This window comes from Vidua macroura, chromosome 7 (assembly GCF_024509145.1).
Source record: "Vidua macroura isolate BioBank_ID:100142 chromosome 7, ASM2450914v1, whole genome shotgun sequence".
Lineage (NCBI taxonomy): Eukaryota > Metazoa > Chordata > Aves > Passeriformes > Viduidae > Vidua > Vidua macroura.
The window spans coordinates 18,273,962-18,297,301 of NC_071577.1; the positions used below are offsets into that span (position 1 = coordinate 18,273,962).

The window sequence follows — 23,340 nt, forward strand, 5'->3', positions numbered from 1 at the left end:
TCAACACTATCTATGGCTCTCCAGCAAACTTACATGACTCTGAAATCAAAAGATACTCAGTGCCCAGAAAAGAAGGCTCATAGCTGTGCAATGTCCCTTTCTGAGCATAGGACACAGTCAAGACAGGGTGACAACTATGATGGGGGGCAGGGGAAAGAAGAGTTATGCACAGTAAAGTCCTTCTCAAGCTAGTCTTCATAAAGTTAAAAGTACCATGATTTCAGTTCTTACTGTGCACCTACATGCAGTTGGTACTTCCCTAGATGTAAAGTAATTTATACATTTACACAACTCAAACTGTCATATACGACCATTTCTTCACTCAAGGAGTATATGAACACTGACTTAAGCAGGCTTTGTATTTCCTATAGCCTCAAGTCCCAGACTACATCTGTTTTCTTTGATACACAAACCCAGAGTTAAAATAGCTCCATTTATCACAGTGTGATTGTGGGCAGACAAATCAGCCTGTCTGTTTCCAGATAGTGAAAACAACTGTTATTAATCACAATTACAAGACAAACACCAAAGGAAATTGCACTAGTATTTTCTTTTACTCTACACAATAGACCAGTCAGTGCTAAGAGTTACAAGGCTTGGAGGTCAGTAAATAAAACTGACAATATTAGGCTAATTTTCAGCACCACATCTACTATGGAGGGGAAAAAAATTAATCTTGAATATTGAACACAATGAACTGCCAGACAAAACCACTCAAAGTGGAAAATATATATCAGTATCAGAGGCAGTCATGCACACAACAGGAGCATAAAAAGTCAAACAGAAACCCAGTTTTCATAGCTGTGGAGTCACAAGGTTCAAGCATGCAAGGGTTTGAAAATGCTATATAATTATTTTTTTTCTTGTTCAACACATGTGGTAAGCAAGGTTCTATATGGTGAGGGCAAATACATCCAAATGTGTGACAAGCTCCAGCTGCATGCGAGCTGGATGAAATGCTAGTCACAGTAAAACAGAGCTGCCACAGCAGGGAAAGCACATGAGTACATCACGGGGGTAATCCCACATCCAGTGTGTGAGAACTGACAGGTCCACTACACCATCATATTACACATTTAATCAGAGTATTTAACAGTAAGAGCAAACAAAAACTACTGAAACCTTTTCACCCATGTTATTACCTACATATCCTTCAATATCCTGATACTGCTAAAGCAGAGTCCATTTCAGTTTCCATCACAAAGCAAGATGCCTGAAAATAGCCCTAGCTAAAAGTTTAAGTTCCCTTCAAGTTTAGGAAGTAACTGACATGTTTTAAAGCACAGCTTCTGCCCTTTAGTTTTTTTCCCCCCACACAGAGACTTCAGAATTACAAATTTTTTCTCTAGTTTTTTTTTTAAACCATTGCACTTCTTTTTTGCTCTTGTATCTGTGACCAAGCAATGCCCCAAGAGAGTAGAGAGAAGAAATATATGAAGATAATCACTTGCAAGAAAGTAGCTGCACAAATCACACTGATGTCACAAGTCTTCCTGACATCTAGGGTTATATAGGACGCATGCAATCAAATTAGACTATCCATCTATGTGGGAAAAGCATATGTAAAGCATCAGGAATAAGAAGTATTACTTATACGTGACACTGGTTCTTAATATTAAAGCACAAAATACCTTGTGAAGATGCTAGTAATACAGGACATGTAATCCCCAAACTCCAAGAGAGGAAACTAGTTAACTAGAACTTACCAGACAGCAGGCCAGTAAAGTGAACATTTATATAACATCAATGATACAAGAAATGGTAGATTGCAACATAGTCCAGTTCAAAGTCACTGGCCCTTTTATTCAGACACTTCGCCTACATTTGGGCGAATAGCATTCACAAAGCCACAGGGGACACAAAACTGTCTTAAAACAGTGAAAATCCCATCTGAAGTCTTTGTAACTGATACATATCTACACAAGGATCAGTAAAAGTTGGTTAAGACAAATCGATCAAACTGGAAAAAAAAGTGAGAAGTTTCTAGATAAAATGCCAGGAGATCTCCTTCCCCCCTTGACCCTCCCCCAGTAATTTCAGTTAATGCTATGAAATATTTTTCAGAATTCTACTACAAACTATTTTATGTACTCATGAATATTTAGCAGTATCAAAGAAACTAACATTAAACTGAGAACACTACCTCCATGGTGATGTGAAAGACTTCCTCCATTGGCAAGTATTTCTTCTCTAGCCGCCCTCTAAATTTGAAAGAGATGGTATTTATTCAACAGCAATTGCACAAGACTTTGGATTTCATTAAATGCTTGCTATTGCACTCTTACACACAGGTGTATGAAAAGTTTCTGAAGTAATTAGGGTACATTATATAGGTAAACATTATAGTTCAAGCCTGCAAATAAAGGTAAGAGTCTTCTAAACAAACATCAAAGCCACGACATTTCAAATGGCATCTCTTGTAACAAATGTATTACTCGAGAATAGAATATTCTTGATCACTTCTGCCTTCACAAAACTTAAAATATCCAGTGGCTGAGATGCTTATTTGGAAGATGATTAAGTCTCAAAAAAGAAGTCTGGAAACAGGCTTCTCAGAGCGACTCAAGATCCTTATTCAGATCAGAGTTCAACCCAGATCTCCAAGATCCTGGTTGAGGCAGCGAGGTACTTTACAAGACACAGCCCTTTCATGGGTGCAGTTTGTGGTAGAAAACAAAATTTAATTTTCTATGTTAAGAATGTTCAAGTTGTAGAATCTTCTTTGCCATTCACTTCTGAATAATTAAGAGAGCTTAGAAAGTGTAAACAACAAAGCTTATCTAAGCCCAAGCACTACATGTTTGTTTTTTTTTTTTCTAAAGAGTGTACTGTTTTAGGAATAATATATATAACTGTAGCTGTGCACTTAAGAGTTTTTTTTTCAGTCTGCCATAGATTACATATACTTGATCAGCAAGCTCACTTTGTTAGGCTAAATTCACTCACTACAATGGAAAATGTGCCTTCAGGTCATCACACAAATTAATTGCAATAAAAGTAATATCTAGTTTTAAGTAAGTTTCATTAAATAAATACTCAAGTATTACATTCTTCAGTGCCTTATATGCAACAGCATGGAAGCCTCTGAACTTGTAGATAAAATTTTGCATGCACTTGCCAAATTCAAGAGAAATTTCTAAAGAATAAGCATGAGAAGAATGATATCCCAGTTATAAATACTATTTCTCTACAGTCCTATTAGCAATTTTCTGGTGCTGAAGTTTGAGCTAGGAACCAGAACGCAGGACAAAAAGCAGTTTGGCCATAATCCTTCTAAGAATTACATCTTGAAGGTAACAAAGATATTCCTTTCACCTAACTAGGTCAGTACAGTGTTTCATCAGCTGTAGTGTTACAGCAGAAGTACTGCAGAGCTGCTTGGCCCATGCTGAATTAGCTTACAACTGGTCTAACAGACTGGGCTTAGACCAATGCTTATCTCAGCCTAACAGAAATGGCATGAGACAGTACCATTCCTGATTTTCTACATGCAGGATTATTAATAAGGTATGATCTTGACAGTTTTACCATGCATTTTACAGACTGAGTATTAAGCAGAAGAAGTGGTTTTGTAAAAAATGGAACTAAGGAGGACTAATTTCCCATGGATTTGGGGTTTAAGGTTTGAAGCTTCTGCCATCCAAGAAACTCCAGGTCAAGCTCTTCTATACTTCAGTACTGATACCTAAAACTGTCACCTGGTAGCCTTTTCTCTACTTGATGGCCTATTAACATGTTCCTCTTATTACTGATAATGATCAAACCTTTACAAACAGACTTTTGAGATATTTCCTGCAAAATTCAGTAAGCTTGGCCAATAGGTTCAGAACAAAATACAGGTCATCAGCTTTTCCCCCTTTAACTATTGTTTCTTTATACATTACCTCAATTTGTTCATAGACATGAATAGGATCACTAATTCCTCTGTAGTTAAAGGCAAAGTAGAAGTAGACACATGCACCTGCATCGTAAGTCTGTGTCACCCTGTTGAAGAGAACTGCATTACAAACAAAGCTTTATGCTATTAAGCCAACCACTATGTGACATCATAAAACTCTTAAGATTGCTTCCTATCTTATTCAAAGGGACAGCATCTTTTTTTTTTTAATTTCTTTATCCTTTTTGCTCCTAATCTATGAGTGACTCAACACTATGACTTTGAAAGTTGAAGCTCCTAAGCCATTACAATTGACTCTTGTCCATATAAGCAAGAGTTTAAAGCCCAAGCAAGTGCTACTAATCACTTGAACTCCCAGCTCTTCCATGTAATCCACTTGCAGGTTCAAGAGGAAGGTCAAGGCTAGTATTTGCTAGTATTTGTAATATCATCACTAGATCTCTTACTCAACAAATATTCAAGAAAAATTATTTATATTATTGCTTACCTACAGGTGGAAAGTGGAGCAAACTGGACTCCCTTTTCTTTGCATTCTCGTACTATCCTTTCCTTTACATTTCTACAAAGGTCCAAAACCCTGTAACAAGAAACACATTAAAATATAAAATTTCAGGATGTGATTTTATATAGGTTCTAAAAAAAGAGCTTCACAACCTTTTTAAAAAGCATAATCTAATACAATGTAAGAGTACTTTCTAAAATCACTCTTAACTAGCTTAGACTTTGTTCTAAGAATAGTCATCAAGACTCCACTTTTTCTGCACTTCTCCTGAATAGCAAGTTTACTCTGAAACAGAGAACCTAAAAGCTCTTCTTCATAAGAAAGAGGTGCTAAAAAAAAAAAAAAAAAAAAAAAAAAAAAGGAGGTTACCTAGTTCTGTATGTCTTTACTTTCTTAGCAAAACAGCCTCAAAATTTAAGTAGTTAACAAATGCAGAAGAAATCCTAGGAACTCAAAGGTCTGGCAAACTGTACTAAAACCATACCTTTGTGTTGCTGCAAGGCCAAAACTGGAGATCCTTCAGCTGGGCACTACTCTGCCAACCTTAAACACTGTAATTCTAATATGGCAGTGAGCTATTAGACCTTGTTGGAAGCCATATGTGTTCTGCTTTTTTTTTTTAGGTTCTTATAGGACAAACCCAGGTGCAAACAAAGTGCTAAAGCAACCAAAAGAAATAATTGTTTTTCAAATGACCATTTCTTCAGTTACACATTCTCCCACAAAGGTCTGCAGAGCTACAATTCAGATTTTGATGTTGTACACAGATTTAGAACTACATTAAAGATTCACAGAACACAAGAGAATTTAACCATTTAGTGAATAAGAAAGTCAGATAAATATTTTATTAAAGTATCTGTTACCTGTAAGAACAAGTTAATCAGTTTATGGAAAGTTACATGATCCTTATGAATCAAAATAGAAAAAAAGTTTTCAAAGCATTTGCTTTGGTGAGGATAATTTTGAATACTTTCTTAAGTAAAAATTCATTGTCTTCTGAAATGAGGGAGAGGCAAAAAAAAATTGGTGACAAAGAAGTTAGCATGCTTCAAAATCTATAAAGCTAAAGTAAAAGGAAGAGCACTTTCACTTTAAAATTGTCCTCAAATTTCTTCTACGCTCTTAGGACACTTTGCCAATTTTCAAATAGGGGCTGGAATTTACAATTGCCACTAAATTCAACAGCAAGGGTATAGGGTTGCCAACTTAAGTCATCAGACTTGGCACTGAATGCTGTAACGCTTTGATTCAAATAACTTTAGATCCTATTTAAGAGATTTCAGACTTATCAAATGGACCGGAGCATCCAAAACTATTTTGTATATTAAACTCTGTTGTGGTCAAATAGCTAATAGATAAAATACTCTTAGATAAAAGATCTCAATCCTGGGCAGAAGTTACCTTTTCAGTATTTCTCTACATTACTGGAAAAAGAAAAAAACGTTTTTAAATATACCTGATTTTTTTCATCTTCACTACAGACCAATCCCTTTTGAAATACACTGCTGATCCCACACACGTGGCTGCTCACCCCCCACTGCAATTACTGTCACCAGTGTCCTGCCTCCTAAATCCTGAATTTTTTACAGTAAGCTAACCTAAGATTAAATATTGCTGAATGCTTGATACACTGCATTTACTAAATTCTGGTATGTAATTTATCAGCAACTTTAGCAAGAACACACAGCTTCAAGACTCAAGGTATGTCAGGCTGCATCCAATACATGTAAGGCCTAAAAGAAGCATCCTCATGAACAAACACAAGCTAGGAACAATTTGAATGAAATCAAGTTTTAAGAAATTCTGAAGAGTAGTCAGAGTTTACCTATCCCAAGGAACAGATGTCTCAAATGATTCTCCTATTACGTAATAATCCAGGCCTAGGTCCTAATAAAAAGAGTAAGGAAATTTTCAGTCACATTCAGCATCAGCATCTGGGATTCCAGTGTATACTACACAGTGATCAGGTGAACAATTTTTAGTTTGCAGGAGAAGAACAGACATTCTAATTTAGCAAAAACACCCATATGTCCCAGTGATGTAAGTTTATTATTAATAGGGAAACAGGGAAGCTCTTAAAAGACAAAGATCACAAACATTTTGATGTCATGGCTACAGTGAGATAAATTGTCAGACTGTCAGTATGTCTACACGAATCAAATATTTTTATCAGTATAGTACCAATCCAAGAGTTTCATTGTGCTCATCAGTATAATACCTAGTAAAAAATTTTTTTGCAATGTAGTCGCTGTCTAGATAGAAAAAAGACAAACATCTTCCCATCTTACACACAACCTGCTGAAATAAAGGGAGATTCAGTGATTTGTCCCCAACAAATCAAACACTCAGGATGTGCATATTGTTCTGAAAAATAAAAAAAACTCCAGCAGTAAGACTAAAATGTGTAAGAACAGCTGCAGCAGTTTAGACTAGAAGTCTGTTATGCTGGAATTCTGATTTAAACCAGTCATCAGTAGATTGCCAAAGAAGAGTAAAAAAGACAAGTGAGCACATGAGTACTTCAAGTACACTCCAAGCCTCTGATTTCACTCACCCTGTGGATTCTTCAATCTAATCTCCCTACCCTTTAAAAGAAGCTATTTTCTTAACAAAAATATAAATTAATGTCTATATGGTGTTTTGCAGATGAAATTCCATGAATAATCACTGCTCAGAAATTGAAGAGATACTATCTCTGGGAAGGAGTTTGAGATACCATCCAAGGCAGCCTGCACTCTGATTTCAGAGAAAGCATCTTCAAAGAAACAGCTCTATGTTTTGTTACATTAATTAACAGAAGTTGCAACAGACAGACAAAAGCTGACCTACCCGAAGGTAAGCGATGACAAATGTCAGCATGTATCCTCTCTGTCCATTATCTTCTCCTGCTGCCAAGCCACTGCAATTTACAAGAATTTAATTTATTTTCCACAAAATTAGTCACCAGTTTACAAAAATATTTATAAAATAACTTTGATCATTAAACATATGTGCAAGTTTAGCTGCCTAAGCTGTGTTAAAATAGTTGTTAATAGTGAGGTCTCTTCACTAGAAATCAGAAGGTACTTCAGACCAGACCTTTATTCGTTTCTCTTTTCACTCCATAACCTGGAGATGAATTTAACAAAATATTTAATGTAATCTTGGAAAACAGTCTTCAAAACTCACAAAAGAGTGGAGAAACACAAGTAGACACAATATATCCTGGATATTAATTTACAGGAACATGGGTAATTACATATCTAAGCAGGTTGAATTTGTGTACAAGTTCTTATGTGAATTTTTTATGAATTTTTTTGTGCACAAGTCATGAGACCCCAAGACTTAAGATCCCCAAAGCACAGGAGATATGAATTTTAAGAAGACACAAAGGTCATAGCAGTAAAGAAAAAGGAAGCCTTGCTTTCACTAGTCTAGCAAGGATTATTATGAAAGAATTTGTTTTTAACTATTGGTTTCTAAGAACAAGAAAATGCTATGCATCTGGAATCAGTCTCCCTATAAGCTCCCATAAATCTGAGAGAGGGGTGGGTGTGAAATCAGACACCCTGAAGAAGCATAGAATTGAAGCATTTTATACTATAAAGCCATTGAAAGGTTTAGCATTTTAAACCAGGTTAAACTATTGAATACTTCACTAATAGCCTTAATAAAGCAGCATAGACAGCACCATCTTCTAATGGCTCTAACACAGACAAGTTTCCCCCCTTACCAATACACTATCATCTTGAAAGACCAAAATACAAAAGGATTCACAGTTGAAGTAACAGAATAAAAGCATAATAAAAGCACAAAATTCAGAAATTATAGCCTTGAGATGGATAAAACAACACTTATTTGTATATTTGAATAGCTGAGACTAGTATTAGCAACAACAGTACATTCTTGACAAATCACAGTTTTAATGATGGCTTTAATCAATCCCACTTAATCAAAGCAGAAGGAAAGAAACTGCTTGGTCATTACTCAGCCTGCCACTTCAATGAGTGTTTTCTGTCCCTTTGTGGGACAGAAAATCACTGCACTCTTTCAACTAAACAAGTTTCTTGTATTCATATACTCACATGAATTCTGCAAAAATTTAGTATCACCCTTATAATTTTTTCTCCCTTTCTGTAGTCAAAATATAGAGTCTAGGATTGCAAACAAGCTGCTTTCATGCCTGTAAGCAATTAAAATGGCTGGTTCCCATTTTAATAACATTCATTCTATATTTAGCCAATATTTTTCTGCAATACACAGACAGCTGAAGTTTTTCAGTAAAGTTACCTGTGAATTAGTACAAGCCATATGTATCAAAGGGAACATTCAGTAGCTAATTGACTGCTGCCACTTCAAAGTACTAAATTGAGAACATATCCATACAATAACCTCTAAAAAAATACGCCAGTCCAATTTTTTCCTGGACAGTTCATTCCCAGCTTCATACTGAACATGTTCTTTGAAAAGCATACCCAAACTTGGTGGCAATATCATAGACTTGCTTCTCATGCTGAAGAACCTTCTCTCTGTCACCCTCAAAGAGCAAAGTAGCTACGCACAGTATGTTGGGATCAAATCCTTTAAACTGCAAAGAGAGACAAACTTGCCGTTAGTCACAGTCTATGTGGCAGAATATAGGTTTTTAGGTTTTTACTTTTCAAATTCATGGCATATGCCCTGGTCAGTAAGTGTTGCTGCAATTAAGAGGAATGACTGGGAAAAAGTCTTTCAACATTTACTCCCAAAACACTTAAGTTTTTCCTTGACAGGACAGGTCAACGGAAATAACAAATTATCTGTCACCTATTTCCTCCTGTTAAAAAGCAGGATAGGCACAACCTATGCTATAGAAAAAAAAACTTAAATGCTTTGAGTAATAGAGGCATTTGTATTCTATCAACTATCCCTATCAGCTATAAAAGCAGGAAGAAAACTATGACCATCATGAATGTGGAGCGAAAGAAAATCTTTTCGGCTATCTCTAAACAGAATATGTATTCCCTAACAAAAGAAGTCTCAGACACATGTTATTTCCCACTTCAATAATCCAAGAAAAAGCAGCAGAATCAGCACAGGTCACTGTTTTCCAGAAGTACGCCCACTGTTGGAAAATAATGAAATTTTCTATGTTTGAATACCCATATTCACAGTAACTCTCTAGTTAGGTAATTTGGAGGAAAAATCAATAACAAGATAAAATATTTAATATAAAAATCTAGGTGACATCATTTTAGCATCAAATCATTGTAGGTTAAAAAGGAATGAATTCCAGAAAGACAAAAAACCAATTTATATGGGAAAATCTGCCAAATATCTTGAGGATCTTGTAAAATTCTAGCTCACTGTAATAGCAAGGTAGATCATGTCTTGCAAAAATCTAGGAAGATGAAAATATAATAGAGTGTGGGCCTCACTCCATCAGTATTCACTGATTTTCACTGGTCTGCAAGCTGGATAAAGTGGTTCCAGTCTTCCCCTGTCACCAAGTTACTGTTAGACAAAGCACATTCATCTCATACCAGGTATGACCAGTGACAACAGCACTCTTGGAATAACTCCTCAAACACAATCTCATTTGCATTAAACCACCTTTAGAGCCTTAAGTTCTTACACTGTAGTATCAGCTAAACTCAGCTGCATTAGAAGCAGTTTACCAAAAGATCTTGAATTTTGTGACTATCATGCAAAATTCAAATTAATATAAAAAACCCCAAAATTACCTTCGTGATGTAGAACTTTTTCAGTCCGTCCAAAAACGATGTAAAAATGGAAGCAACTTGTGGTTTAAGAGCATGACCTTTGGCAAAAAGCAGAAAAAAGCATATTAAGGCAAACAGTGCTCTTAAGAGTCTTGCTTCAAGGGGCAAATAAAAAATAGATTGGTAGTCAAAGTTACTAGAATTGCTCGCAGCACTTTGATTATCAAAATTAAAGATCATACTCTCTACTCATTTAGAACATGATTTAGGAAAAAGTTTCATTAATTTTTTGAAGACATATGTACAACTGTGCACAAATATTTGACACTTCAATTAAGGCTGCCTTAGTTTAGATTTCACAAGCCTATGGCATGTGGAAAATTTTTAAGAGAGCGCTTCATTAGTTTTTACACCACAAAACTAAGCAAAAATCAGTGACTTTTTTTTTAAAGTTACACCAAAACCACTGAAACAAACAGCCAAAAATGGTGGAAGTTAGGAGTTAAGCATTTTTTTCCTTATATCACTTGTGTGAAGTTTTCTACATAAAGCTAGTTATTGCTTCCTTAATGACAAACGGGGAACTAAAATTACCAGGATATATAAATGGTGTCTTGGAGCCTGTTAAATTAACATTTCTGCCTCAGGACTGGGTTTAATCGAGATGAAAGTCTTTTACTGTTTGTTCCATTGTTTTCAGTCACAAACAACTTCTGAACTCTCATTACTGCTTCACTTTAGCAGCCCGGCATCTGGCCTACATGCTGTGAGCCCAATTCATAAAAAGTTATGCACCATTTACATGATACTTCCTTCTAAAGTACTTCACAAAGCATTTCCTCCTGAATAACACATGAACTTCAACAACTGACTGCTCTTTTTTCCTCTTAAGCAAAGAGGAAGTCCCTCTGCAGATACAAACCCCAAAAGGACACCAACAAGAACACTTCAGTAAGCACAGAGAAATCATGAAACAACATGAATTTATTAAACCACAATCTAAAAAAATTACTTAATAATTATTACAAGAAAAATCAATATTGACACACCTGAAACTATGTGTACAGCATGCAATTGGTCAAATTGTGCTTCCCAAATAAAAAAGAAAAAGAAATGCACCGGCTTCTGTTGGGCATGTCCGAGCAGAACAGTGTAACAAAAAAGAGTGAGCAAAGCAAGCAGCAAGGCTTGCTGGGCCTCTCAGCTCTTACAAATCACAATTTCCCTGATTTGAAAAATGAAGTTCAGCTTTCTCAACACCACTATATTAATGCCATTTGAAGCTGAGATCCATCACTGAAGCTTCTGTGCAAAAGAAGTTTCAGAAATTCTGACTTGTTGAAGTATCATAGTAGAGGTTTTCAAGGTCAGTCACACTTCCCATTTTCATCCTCTGGGTACAATCAAAATAGCATGGTCTCAGCAAGTTCTGCAAACTATTAGCTTTTGGGTCATGGAACTTAAGAGTCTCCATGAGAGTGCCTTGAGCTAGAACATATCTTCTACCAAATTTGCTGGAATTTAAAATGATAGCTTTCCCTAGGAATTACTGAGAAATGATTGTTCTGCATATCTGACATTGTCCTATTTAGGTGTCTGAACTAGTTGAAATTTTACAAAATCTTTTGTCTTCAGGAATCTTCTGGTAGCTTCACTGACTTTCAATACTTAAAGCCTAACAGCTTGGATTACTTGCACACAGTTACAGCATTTACAACACCTGATCTTTTTTTGAAAACAGACAGCTCACTTTGGACAAATATGTCACTACCTCTCTCCCAGTCAAACATTATGATATCAGAATATTTTTTTTAAAACCTACTAATTCTAAGGAATCTGTGAGATGCTTTCATGAAATTTAAAGGAACCAACCGACTTACCTTGAAAATAAGGTGCTGGCATTCTGATTTTTTTTCATAACCAACTTCTCATTAATACTCTTAGGAAGAAAATGTTTCAAGTACTATATTTTAAAACTAGAATCTCTACTCCTTTACAGCAAAATAGAGGAAGCGATTCCAGAGTTTCAATCTCACCAATAGATTAAATGTCAAGAAAGGAAACAGCAGAACACCCATCTCATTTATAGGCAGAGCATGGCTCTTTACTGACTCAAGTAGTTGATAGCGTTTCCTCAAAGACAGGCTTCTGTTTCTGAAACTCATGTTCGGCACTGTCTGGAGTTTGAACCCTGGGTTCACTGCCCTCTGTCTAAATTTGAGCAAAAGAATTACTACCCAAAACAGACTTAAGCTACTAAAAAGCTACTAAAAAGCCCTTTGAAACAGATGATACTCCATGACGATCTACATACTTACCAAACTGAAACTGTGCATTGTCGACAAGGCGAATTGATGCAGGAGCACATCTCTTGGAGGCAAAGTTAGAGGAGTAAGAGGAAGGAAGAATAAAAAAGATTATGTACATAGTTGGTTTTAAAATTAATTACAATCAAATTTTCATTTCAAAATAGCATATAAGAAAGCAAACTTTGATACCAGAGACCTCTGGTCATCACCATCATTGAAACAGGGTGACTATAACCTTGTTTTCACCGGAATAACAACATCTACTAGGTATGTCTACATATAATGCATTGAGAATTTTCAGTTTAACCTCAAGCCAACACTGTAATAGTCCAAAACCATTGATTTTCACATTTTGAGTGTTTTTATAAAATGGCATATGCACTAAAGATAGTACACTTGTTTAGTACATTAAGCTTATCTTTCTGTGTAATCAGAGATATACACATACTAAAAATTAATTGAAAAAGTTTAATTGTTGAAGGTCACCTTGGCATGCAGCTGAGCACTACACAGCTGTTCACTCAGCCCCTTCCCCAGTGGGATGGGGAAGAAAAATCAGAAGGGCAAAAGCTGAAAAACCCATGGGTTGAGATGAAGACAGATTGGTAAGCAAAAAGGGGAAAAAAACCCCACAAAAGCAGAATTCAAAAAGCAATCAATTACAATCAGCTGACCAATATGCAGCCAATCCTCAAGCAATGGCAACCCCTATGAAACACCCCCCTCTATTTTACTTATGATCATGATGTTATATGGCATCTGCCTTGAGTCAATTTGGGTCAGTTGTTCCAACTGTGTACCCTCCCAGCCTCTTATCTGCTCCCAACACACTTGTTGGTGGGAAGAGAGGGAGAAACAGAAAAAGCCTTGACACTGTGTACACATTGTTTAGCAATAACTAAAACACTGGTGTGTTAACACTCTTTTAGTTACAAGTACAAAAGCTAACACCACACATGCTGCTATGAAAAAAGGTGACTTCATCCTGGCTAGACCGGTCACACTCATGCTCTGCTGTCAGACTGCAATCAAAACCTGTACTTGAGTCTAATCTAGATTCTGCACTGTACAGGAATCTGAAAAACTGTAAGAACAGCTGCCTTTACTTAGGTAAGTCTCTGGACATGCATATGCCTACATCGTATAATCACTAGTGGCCATGTCCAGTCATAATGAAATGTATGGCCAGAGGAATATGACAAAGTCTGAATTTTAGGCTAGTCATCATCTAATCACATGGATATGGAAGTACTGCTCTTTCACTTCACTTGACATGTTCACTCCTCATAATATCATTAATATGTATTTGGACACAAGAGGAAGAAAACATGAAGGGAGCTCACCAGGCAGGTCGACAGAAGGCTGTGGAAGTGGTTGTAAATGAGACCAACCCACCCACTACCTACAGGCTGATTATTCTTACATTAAAGTGGACAGATACATAAAAGAGCTTTTCAGACAGCAATCACTGTAATTACTACTCAGACTGATGCAAGGGGCAACAGAAGAGAATAAGTAGTTCAGGCTTAAGTAAGCAGGGAAACAGCAGCAGCAGCAGCAACAGAAGCTTAGACATGGAGCAACATTAAGAGGCAAATAGTGCCTCTTTTTTCCCCTCTAACTAAGCCCATAGACAGGGAAAACACATGAGTTCCTTAACTGGTTTTAAATGTTGATCAGCCATATGATCAAGCATTCCCAAAAAGTCTGCTTAGGTACCTTTAAAAGGAAGGACAAGCACTAGCAGTAGAAGCATGACAGAAAAACTGGCAAGTGCTGCTGACTAGCATATACATGTCATTCACATACCAGTCTGAACATCTAGCTCGGAACATTAAGCCATTAATTTAGACCAATCACTGGAAAAAATGTAAAGCTGTGTTTAGTTTGGCATTAATTAAAACATTTCTGAAGTTATTTCCCCAATTCAGGGCACATTCTACCATTCATATATATAATTTGGTATGTTTTGTACAGAGCAGAGGAAAGTTAGTCAGTGGAGAAAGAGGCTAGCCAGATTAAGATTTGTTTGGATGCATAGCCTTGTGGAAAAGTACTACAGAACTTTGGTATCTAAGTACTTCACTACCTGAAACAATCTGCCTGCACTATTCTCTATTTAAATACTACAGTGTAAGCACAATTCCACTTGGAAATATCCATCTCATCTGCCCATGTCACTGTGCTCCAGGCAGTGATTTCTAAACAGGCAATATCCTTCCATTGCATTCCTTTTGTTCCTTTACCACTTCAAAGCCATGAATTCAACTGCCTTTTATATGTATGCTGCAACTCAGTTCCTTTAAACACTGGTCCATTTTACATAGTCCTAATGAATCTGAGCGTAAAGTTCTCAGCTGAAGTAGATACAAAGCTGAATTTTTCAGGCTGCAATATGAAAATAACTCCTACTGAAAATAACTCCTACTGAAACAAGCCATTAAAAGGCTTGTCCACATTTTGGCTCAGAATACCAAGCAAAGTCATAACATGCTCAGTCCTCAACTGAGTAATTTCATGGGCCATATCCTGCATTTCATGGACCATACACATGAGATTCCTACCTCAAATTCCTGGTTATCCACCGCCAGAAATACTGAAGCATCAATACACCCCTAGAATCCATGAGTCCTTGAGTGAAGTCAACATCCAGCTTTTCCTTACCTGCTTTGCCACTTCCCTCAAGCAGGCCACCCCTCGCTCAAAGTTGGGGAAGACCACAGAGCCATATTTCTGGTATTCAGGGACTGGGCGAATCTTTATTGTAACTTCAGTAACCACTCCAAGGGTTCCTTCAGGAGAAGAGAAAAACTGAGCAAAATGTTCCAAGATGAACTGCTTGCAAGCTACCCAACTTAACATTTACCAGAATGCTCTAAGTTAACATGAATCGGACATCACAAAAATTCAGTTTGCAGTAGAAGGTGATTTATTCCTTACTTTTTACATGGTGAATTCTCACAATTTATTCTCTAAACCATGCTCTTTGTTACTAGACTTGCAGGCTGACTCCACAGGTCCATTTAAAGCAGTATTAAAAGCTGCGACTTCCCAGTCCTAATTAAGGTCTCAATATTTTATTCTAACACAAGAAATTCATGCCTGCACAATGCCACCCATCAACACACTGGAAGCCACAGCATTAAAGATGCGCAAATGATCAAGCATTACAGAAACTGAATTAAGATGCAGTATTTGAAATTACTCTGTTTATACCTTCAGATCCCATAATGAAGTGATGGATATCAGGTCCTGTTGACATGCGAGGTACTTGACAGTTTTTTTCTACTATTCCTCTAGGAGTTACCATTTTTATATGAATCACCTGTTTAAACAAAGTGCAATGACTATCAATACTAACATTAAGCACATATTTTTATTGTATTTTTTTCCACAAAACATATTAAGTTTGATACAGTTTGGCTTTATGGGTTTTAGACATTCTGTAGGCAACCCCAAGAACTGTTACCAACCATTATTTTGACACAGTGTGGTTTCTCCACACAACAGATAGTTTCCATTATATGACAAATCATATCAACTGGTGGCTACATCCAGGCAATACCAGTTAAAACTGTTTTGTTTCTCAGTGTAGAACTCCACAGATAGAACTTTATGTACACCAGGATTTTAATCCAGAATATGTATCGTACAACAGAGGAAAAAAGTGAGGGTTTAAACTTTGCTTAAGTTTTGCTTTAGAACTGCTGCTTGATAAAGCTACTATAATTCAGTTGTTAATTGCTACAGAAATATTTCAGTTAGGAGGAAAGACAGAAGTAGTGAAATACTTTGTGAAATAGATTGTCAATATAAAAGCTGCCATAAGACTGACACATGTAGGGCTAGAAGGTTGTTTTTTAAAAAACATTTTCATGTTACTGTTTCCAGCTTCATTCAGGCACATGCAATAGAGCCTACATGTGGGTTTTTTTAATCCTCTATTCAATTCAATCCTCTATTTTCTACTAAGGAAGAGCAGAGTTTCAGCTTTGCTTTACTGATGCCTTTAAATGAAGCAAAATTACTGAATTTCAGCTAATGGCTTTAAAACTTTCAAGCACAGGTAGTTAAAGTAATTTTCACTATATGCAATTTATGAACTGTTGATTCTGCAGTAAGTGGATTTTAGGCAGCTTATTTAATACGGTTTCAAGATACAAAGTTCCTCAAAAGGTAAAACACTTCCTTGAATTATTCTCACTGTGCTATTTTGAAACTCATGAACTGTTCTGAATCAATTTTCAATCCTATTTCCTCCTAATGAAAATTTCAGAAGCTGTTTTAGCCTGAAGTTATGCTTCCATAATAGAGAAGTCTTCTGCTTCACAACTCCCAGTACAAGCAAAACTATACCATTCAGGCAGCAGGGGAATGATGACACTTTTTAAGTGCTACGAGTTTTACTTCAGCCAGGTCTACTGAATAAAAACTGTGTAGTTCCTGCCAGCCTCCGTCACTGACAGTGAAGTGTCACATCTGTGCACAGAACAAATATGTCTAAACTATGAGCTGATGGAAAAGCCTGAGGTAACATGGATACATTACCTAAAGTGTGCTGCAGGAAAGAAGGAAAAAATTCACACATTAAGGGTTAAACAAATTATGAGAGAAAGCTGGAAGTTTGAAGCAAAAAGGCAGGCAAAGTCTGAGCAGTGATGATTTATCTTCAATATATTCAATGTATTTGTTATAACAGAAAACGCAGACTTTAAAATCAAAAAGTATGCTTACAAGTCAAAAAATTATCTGAGTTTATATAAAGTTGAACCATTTTAATGACTAAAACAAATTCAAGAGTAGAATACTGCCATTGCCTGTCCACTGCTTCTTTCCTCTGGATTCCTACAGACTGTGTGGTGGCACTAGGTCTCACCACGGTGCACCCACACAGTCAATTAAATCAGCCTACTGATTTAAAAAATACTGCTAGCCATGGGCATGTAGGAAGGTGGGGAGCTGGCTTGCTGTCAGATAGTTCAGCTAGACATCTTCAGGTAGACAGAAGTAGGAGAGAACATGGGACTTCTGGAAGTTTGACAGGATTATTACACTGGATTAATAAAGAGTCCAAAATGGTAGAAGACAGCACCAGAGTCAGGACAGGGTAACAATTCCTTAAGCTAGTCAGTGAGTGCTCAAATGAAAATTACTCTAATGTCAGTGATAAGGATTACTAGTACTAATACCAAAAGCAAGGAAACAAGCATTTCAGTCAAGATTTGATGCCAAAATTGTATTACACGAAGGACCACTATTTACTCTCCCACTGTGAGTCATTATAAAAGTTAAATATCTGAACAGAAAAATTATAACAAGTATTAAAGCTACTTACCAGATCTTCAATGTTTCCATAGATGTTTTTTTTCATGCCTGATGCTCGTGTTGCTACCCAGCCTCCTAGTGAACTGAATTCCATGGAGTCTGGTTCATGGCCTGTACAGAAGCCACTTTCAGCAAGCTAAAGAAAGAAAATAAAAAATACATCCTACAGATCCTACATTAACTTAGTACTCCAAATACAATATTTTATACTTGTTTGGGTTTTTTGTCTTTTTTTAAATAAGCATCCTGATCACACACCCATTTATGAAACTTTTATCTTGGATATGTAAATGACATGCAAATTGATTCTGCTTCTACTGCGCATACCTGTGCTATGTATCATCCTATAATACTCCTTCCCCGTAGTTTAAAACTGAAAACTCTATTGTTCAAAACAAGGTGCAAATTCATATACATCTGCAAAAAGAACTTATAACTTAAGTAACTGCCAACTTTATACAAATGCTGCCAATAAATAAGGCACTTAATCTCTTGTTCCTTCTATCCTAATGTGATATGCAGCAGGTCTGCAGAAAATTTGAGCAAATTGCCTGCACTTAATTCTCTCAAGGAGAGATATGTTTGAATATACAGCCATCTGGTTGGGCTTCCTGTATGCAACATTGTCAACTACTTGTGATGCAGATCATGCATTCCTGTACATTAAGTAGTCACTTGTTTCTCATTTTTCTGCATTAACTTGGCCTTGCCATCTGCACAGCACCTGAGGTTGACAGGATGCCCTCAGAATTACAACACCAAAGCTGTCAAACAGCAAGAATTAAAGGCCAAGCAGTCTCACATTAAGTGATAACTGCATTAGTGCATTTGAGATAATCAATTTGCACTGACCAACTGATAACAATCATGTTCAACAGCTGTATTTAAGTATACCATGTAACACGCATCATTAACTATGTTTTGTTGTACATGGTGCCTTAAAGACTGAAAGTCACTTCTACATCCTGTCTACAGCGATTCATTTAGCTCATGGTTTTCTCTATACCACAGGAACTTGTGGCTTTGCATGTTTACTGGTCATATATTAGGAAGGGTAGGTTCATAACCACTGCATGTAATTCTTATCAGCTGCATGAAAACACACAAGAATTAAGCTAGAATTCAATGATTTGGACAAGAAATGAACAATACCTAAGAAAAATATTAAAAAAAAACCCTAGCAACTTAACCAGATAAAAATACCTGTTTTTCCAGATCTTGTCCAACAATGCCAGCTTCTACACAAGCTGTTAAGTTTTTTTCATCTATCCAGAGAATCCGATTCTGTTGAAAAGCCGATCAAAACTAAGAATGAGTGTTTAATATTTCTGTTTACTTCCTTCACCAAATGCTATAGGATCAACATGCTTAGTCATACAATTTACTATTAATACACTCCAGTTATTACACCAGTGGAAGCTGAGGCTCTTCACTACCTCAAACTGCTACACAACAGGTTTAAATTTATCAAGTCACCACTACAACAGACTAACACATACATTTGTCAATTTATACCAGGGATGTTTACAGAATAAAAAGCAAAAAAGCCAGAAAGAATTAAATCAAAACTCTTGCAGGAATCTCCCTCTCACAAAGTATGGGCTAACTAATTATTCAAAGCAAACTACTTCAGCTGTTTCAGTTTCAAATAAACTGCTTAACTGATCTCAGATGCCTGTATAAATCTGGTTTTATGCAATATGGACCCTATATATAAAATAAAGATAACCATTAAGTGTCTATTAAAATAGTAAAGCTTCAGCAATCATCTTTATTGCTCCGAGACACATATGTTTTAAATTTGACAATGCTTCTTTTCACCTTAATTTTTTCTCTTCATTAATGATTATAAGAACTGGCTGGCAGTCATTCAAGACACATTAAACTGGTTTATTTTCTGACTCAATGCTTATTTATGCATCTAGCTGACAAAAAAGCAAGATAGCAAAAATTAACCACATTTCCTTGCCACACCTAAACCTGACAGAAGTCAAAGCTGTGGGCTATAAATCAAGGAGTTCAAATGAAGGACTGAGTTACTAGTGTACTTGTTGGATTTCATTCTGCACAGACACCTGAAGAGTTTCCTTCAACATACAAGTACCATCTCTGCAGAAAAAAATAATTTTGTTTAACTGAAGAATCACTGCAGAAAACAGAGCCAAACCCCAGGTCTTACCTTCAAGGCTAAAGGAGTTAATAAGCTCAGCAAGTACTTGAAGGCAGTAGAGCCTTACATCAAAGATACAGAGCTGTTTCTGAAGCATCTCATTACCAAGTAGCCATAAATCCATCATTTTAAAAGTACAAAGCTCCTTCATAATGAAAAGATGAAAACTAGCAATAAATTTTACAGAACTTCATTTCTAGACTGCCATAAAGCTATGAACTTCACATTCTCAAGATGCTATCTACACAAAAACCCCACTTATTTTTTGGAAGTTTATCCTTCAAGCTGATTTATAGATATTAGGTCACCTTATCAATCTTTGCTTTAAGTAATTTGAAGTCTAGTGCAAAACTAGTGAAATTTGTAATAACAACTTCCTCCTAGCCTTTCATTTATCCTCAGATACAAATTCCAATATAGAAGGAGAGGAGCTTTCTCTGAGTTGGATCACTTAAAGCCGCTGTAAGGCTTAACAGTGATTTTTTGTTATTGACTATATACAGGTCATATGAAGTAGTAGAGGACTAATATCAGAAAAACAAACTGAAGGAGTACCAGTTTAATAATCATGGTGCTGATTAATATTTCCATCCCTACTTTGTTCTAGAATAGAAATAAATGTCATTCTGTAGTGATCACCCAAGTAACTGTAGGATGATTTAAAAAAATTAAAACTTTAAGAGATCATACCATTTGTGATGTATCCAGGGAGACAATAGTTCTTTTTTCTTCTTCAGGACATTCAAGGGCACTAGAGACACTTGTCCCTCCTGCAAATATGGGAATGATATTGTGATCATAAAATTATCAGGTAGCTTTACTTTCAATATAATGCTTCTCTCCCTCCTTTCTGATATAGAACTGAATAAAGAAAGACCACTGAAGTTAACTGTTTGAGCCTAGTGATTAGCCTCTTAAGGCTGCCCCCTTCTCCCAGACCAGGCTGCACAAAATCAAGGCAGCTGCGGAGCTGAACAATTCTTTAGCAGCATTCAGTAACAAACATGACATTCTGCAACCATCTCAGCTGCTTCTGTTAAGCCCAGCACAGAGCTTTAAAACAAAGGATAAGAAATTACAAACCCATTTGAGAAAGAGAGTGCTATAGTTTCTGTATATTCTTTAGCTATCACTATGGAAGACACTACACTTCAACCTACAAACTTGGAATAAGAAGTCTGCCTAGAACAGGAATTTAATACTTATCTGAAAGAAAAAATAAACTGAAAGGCTTTAACTATAGAAAAAAAAAAGGATAAAATCAAGTATCAGATGTAGAAGCAGTTTCTAATGTATCTTTATAGGGTGTTGCAGAACAGCCTCCAAGAAGCCTTTTGTTTCCCAAGACTGCCATAGCCATAGGAAAAGAGAGGGTAGGATCCTCAAGATCCCCAGCAGGCTACAAGAAGAAGAGACAATGGCAAGTACAGAGAAAGTGCCAGCTAATAAAATATTCTGCAAGAGCAGTGAGGTCTATCACCTTTGTTTCCAGTGATGGAAAAAGCGGCACTTTCTTTAAATACCAACCACTACTGTAATAACTTCACAAGTTGACTGTAGTTTACTAGAAACAAACTTGGAAAACAACCTGAAGATCTTTCTATACAGTGAACAAGAAATAGTCAATATCGCTGCTTTCAGGTCTACCAGTTTACTACTAACAGTTAAAAGCTGACTTTTAGCTTTTGCAGCCCTTCAGATGCATCTGGCCACGGTGAGAGTGTTTAGTGAGGAACCAGCTCCAAAAGTTTGGTATCATCTTCAAGTGAAACACTCATTTTCTCAAATAGTTAATGCCCTTTTGCAAGGGCTGTACTACAACATAAGGTGTGTACCAAGTAAAACACACAGATTTATACCACAGAATTAAGAATTCTTGACAAAAACCTTAACACAGAATGAGCTCATGAAAGCCAAAACCCCATGCTTCCCAAGCTCTATGTCAAAACAAGGTAGTTCACAACGCTACTTCAGCAGGCTTACAGGAGAAGACATCCACAGTGAAAACTGGAAGTCCTTCATGAATTCTTTAGGCTGAGAAGGACAGAGATTGTACACGCCTTTAGCTCTACTCTGTATCTGGAACACTTCTTGTAAACCCCTTGCTGCAGGAGTTTCTATTGAACAACATCTACAGGGAAATCAGAATAATTTTGTGGTACCGTTTGACCACAATCCTCTCTGAAACCTTGAATTTCAACAGTGCAACAAAAACCCTTAATTTATACACGTTGTGGGAACAGAGCACAAGTAATGAAGAACACATATTTAAATTGAAGACATTTTCATGAATAACCTTAAAGAATTACGAGATTTCATAATTTCACTTACCACCAAATGGTATTATGCAGAGATTGTGTTTGCAGGCTAATTCCACAATTTTAACTACATCTTCATGGCAAACTTAAAAAGAACAAACAGTTAAACAAACTTTGTGCTTGATACTGTTATTTGTGCTTATTACTAAATACTGCAGTCTCATTAAGCAGCAGCCCCTTTTCCAACACTGGCAAGGAAGACATTTCAAAGTTCAGCACCAACTAAGAGCTGGGCTCAGAAGTACCAGTTACAGAGTAAAGTTTAGACCTCAAACAATTCTACATTTGAAGAACTAACTACAGTCTCAGTCTCTTGCTCTACTCATGGATTGAGACTTCCTGCAAATGCTCAGGGCAAGATGGGCCACCAAACAGTTAACAATTCATCTAGGGATCTTGGAGAACAAATCACATATAAAGCTTTTATTGAAAACAGGCTGTCCAATTTATTTTAAGTGAGAAATAAGTCTCTTCTGAAAGATGAACAGCACATTTCTTTCTTCCTGACTGATATTCAGTTTCAGAAGAGGAGTTGCTGATGAAATCTAGTTTTTCAGGATGCATTCTGTACCTGGTCAAAGAGGGAGGCAGAAATGCTTGTGCATAGCCAAGTAAAAGGATCAGGAGATCAAATACGTTGCATACATGAGTTTGTACAAACAGTAAAGAATAAGCAGGACTAAATAAATAGTTTCCAAACTCTAGCTACTTTGCTCTTGTCATACAGAGATGCTTTAAATGAAGGTAGTCAATCATTTTGTTTCAACTGTTTTTGGAGCTACACAAAAATAGAAGTTGTGGCAAGTACTGTTCACAGTCACCAGTACTGTCAAGCACCTGGCCTCAAGTAATGAATTTCATCTTATAGTGCCTCTTTTCATGCTTCCCATATGTGATTTTTTCCTCTAAATAAAGGAGGAAAAACTGAGTAGGACTAAGTTCTTACAAGAAATTTTGGGGTTTTTAATGCAGTGCAGCTATCTAAGTAATAAAAGGTAACAAAAGAGTTGGAATCATACAACTGAACAGAAACTGACATTTACTTAGATCAAATGACCTTTTGGTTCATTACTGAAGTAGCACTCACATGGAGTAGTTCCTAGTGACCAGAGGCACATGACTCAAGTAAAAAAAAAA

General features: G+C 36.5%; 1 protein-coding gene across 9 annotated transcripts in view; it reads right to left on the reverse strand.

Annotated features, from left to right (window-relative positions):
- The window catches only part of AGPS (alkylglycerone phosphate synthase), a 76,683-nt gene that overhangs the window by 7,156 nt on the left and 46,187 nt on the right, over positions 1 to 23,340 (reverse strand). For 8 of the 9 annotated variants that reach the window (XM_053981759.1, XM_053981760.1, XM_053981757.1 and 5 more), the window contains 14 exons: positions 22,217 to 22,288; positions 20,576 to 20,655; positions 18,919 to 18,999; positions 17,726 to 17,851; positions 15,607 to 15,715; positions 15,055 to 15,182; positions 12,400 to 12,451; positions 10,103 to 10,179; positions 8,855 to 8,967; positions 7,230 to 7,299; positions 6,226 to 6,287; positions 4,386 to 4,475; positions 3,885 to 3,984; positions 2,144 to 2,201 (listed from right to left, as the gene is read on the reverse strand). In XM_053981759.1, the coding sequence (XP_053837734.1) occupies positions 2,144 to 2,201; positions 3,885 to 3,984; positions 4,386 to 4,475; positions 6,226 to 6,287; positions 7,230 to 7,299; positions 8,855 to 8,967; positions 10,103 to 10,179; positions 12,400 to 12,451; positions 15,055 to 15,182; positions 15,607 to 15,715; positions 17,726 to 17,851; positions 18,919 to 18,999; positions 20,576 to 20,655; positions 22,217 to 22,288 (1,218 nt within the window). The remainder of the gene's footprint in view (positions 1 to 2,143; positions 2,202 to 3,884; positions 3,985 to 4,385; positions 4,476 to 6,225; positions 6,288 to 7,229; positions 7,300 to 8,854; positions 8,968 to 10,102; positions 10,180 to 12,399; positions 12,452 to 15,054; positions 15,183 to 15,606; positions 15,716 to 17,725; positions 17,852 to 18,918; positions 19,000 to 20,575; positions 20,656 to 22,216; positions 22,289 to 23,340) is intronic. The other variant, XM_053981764.1, reaches the window with a different exon arrangement.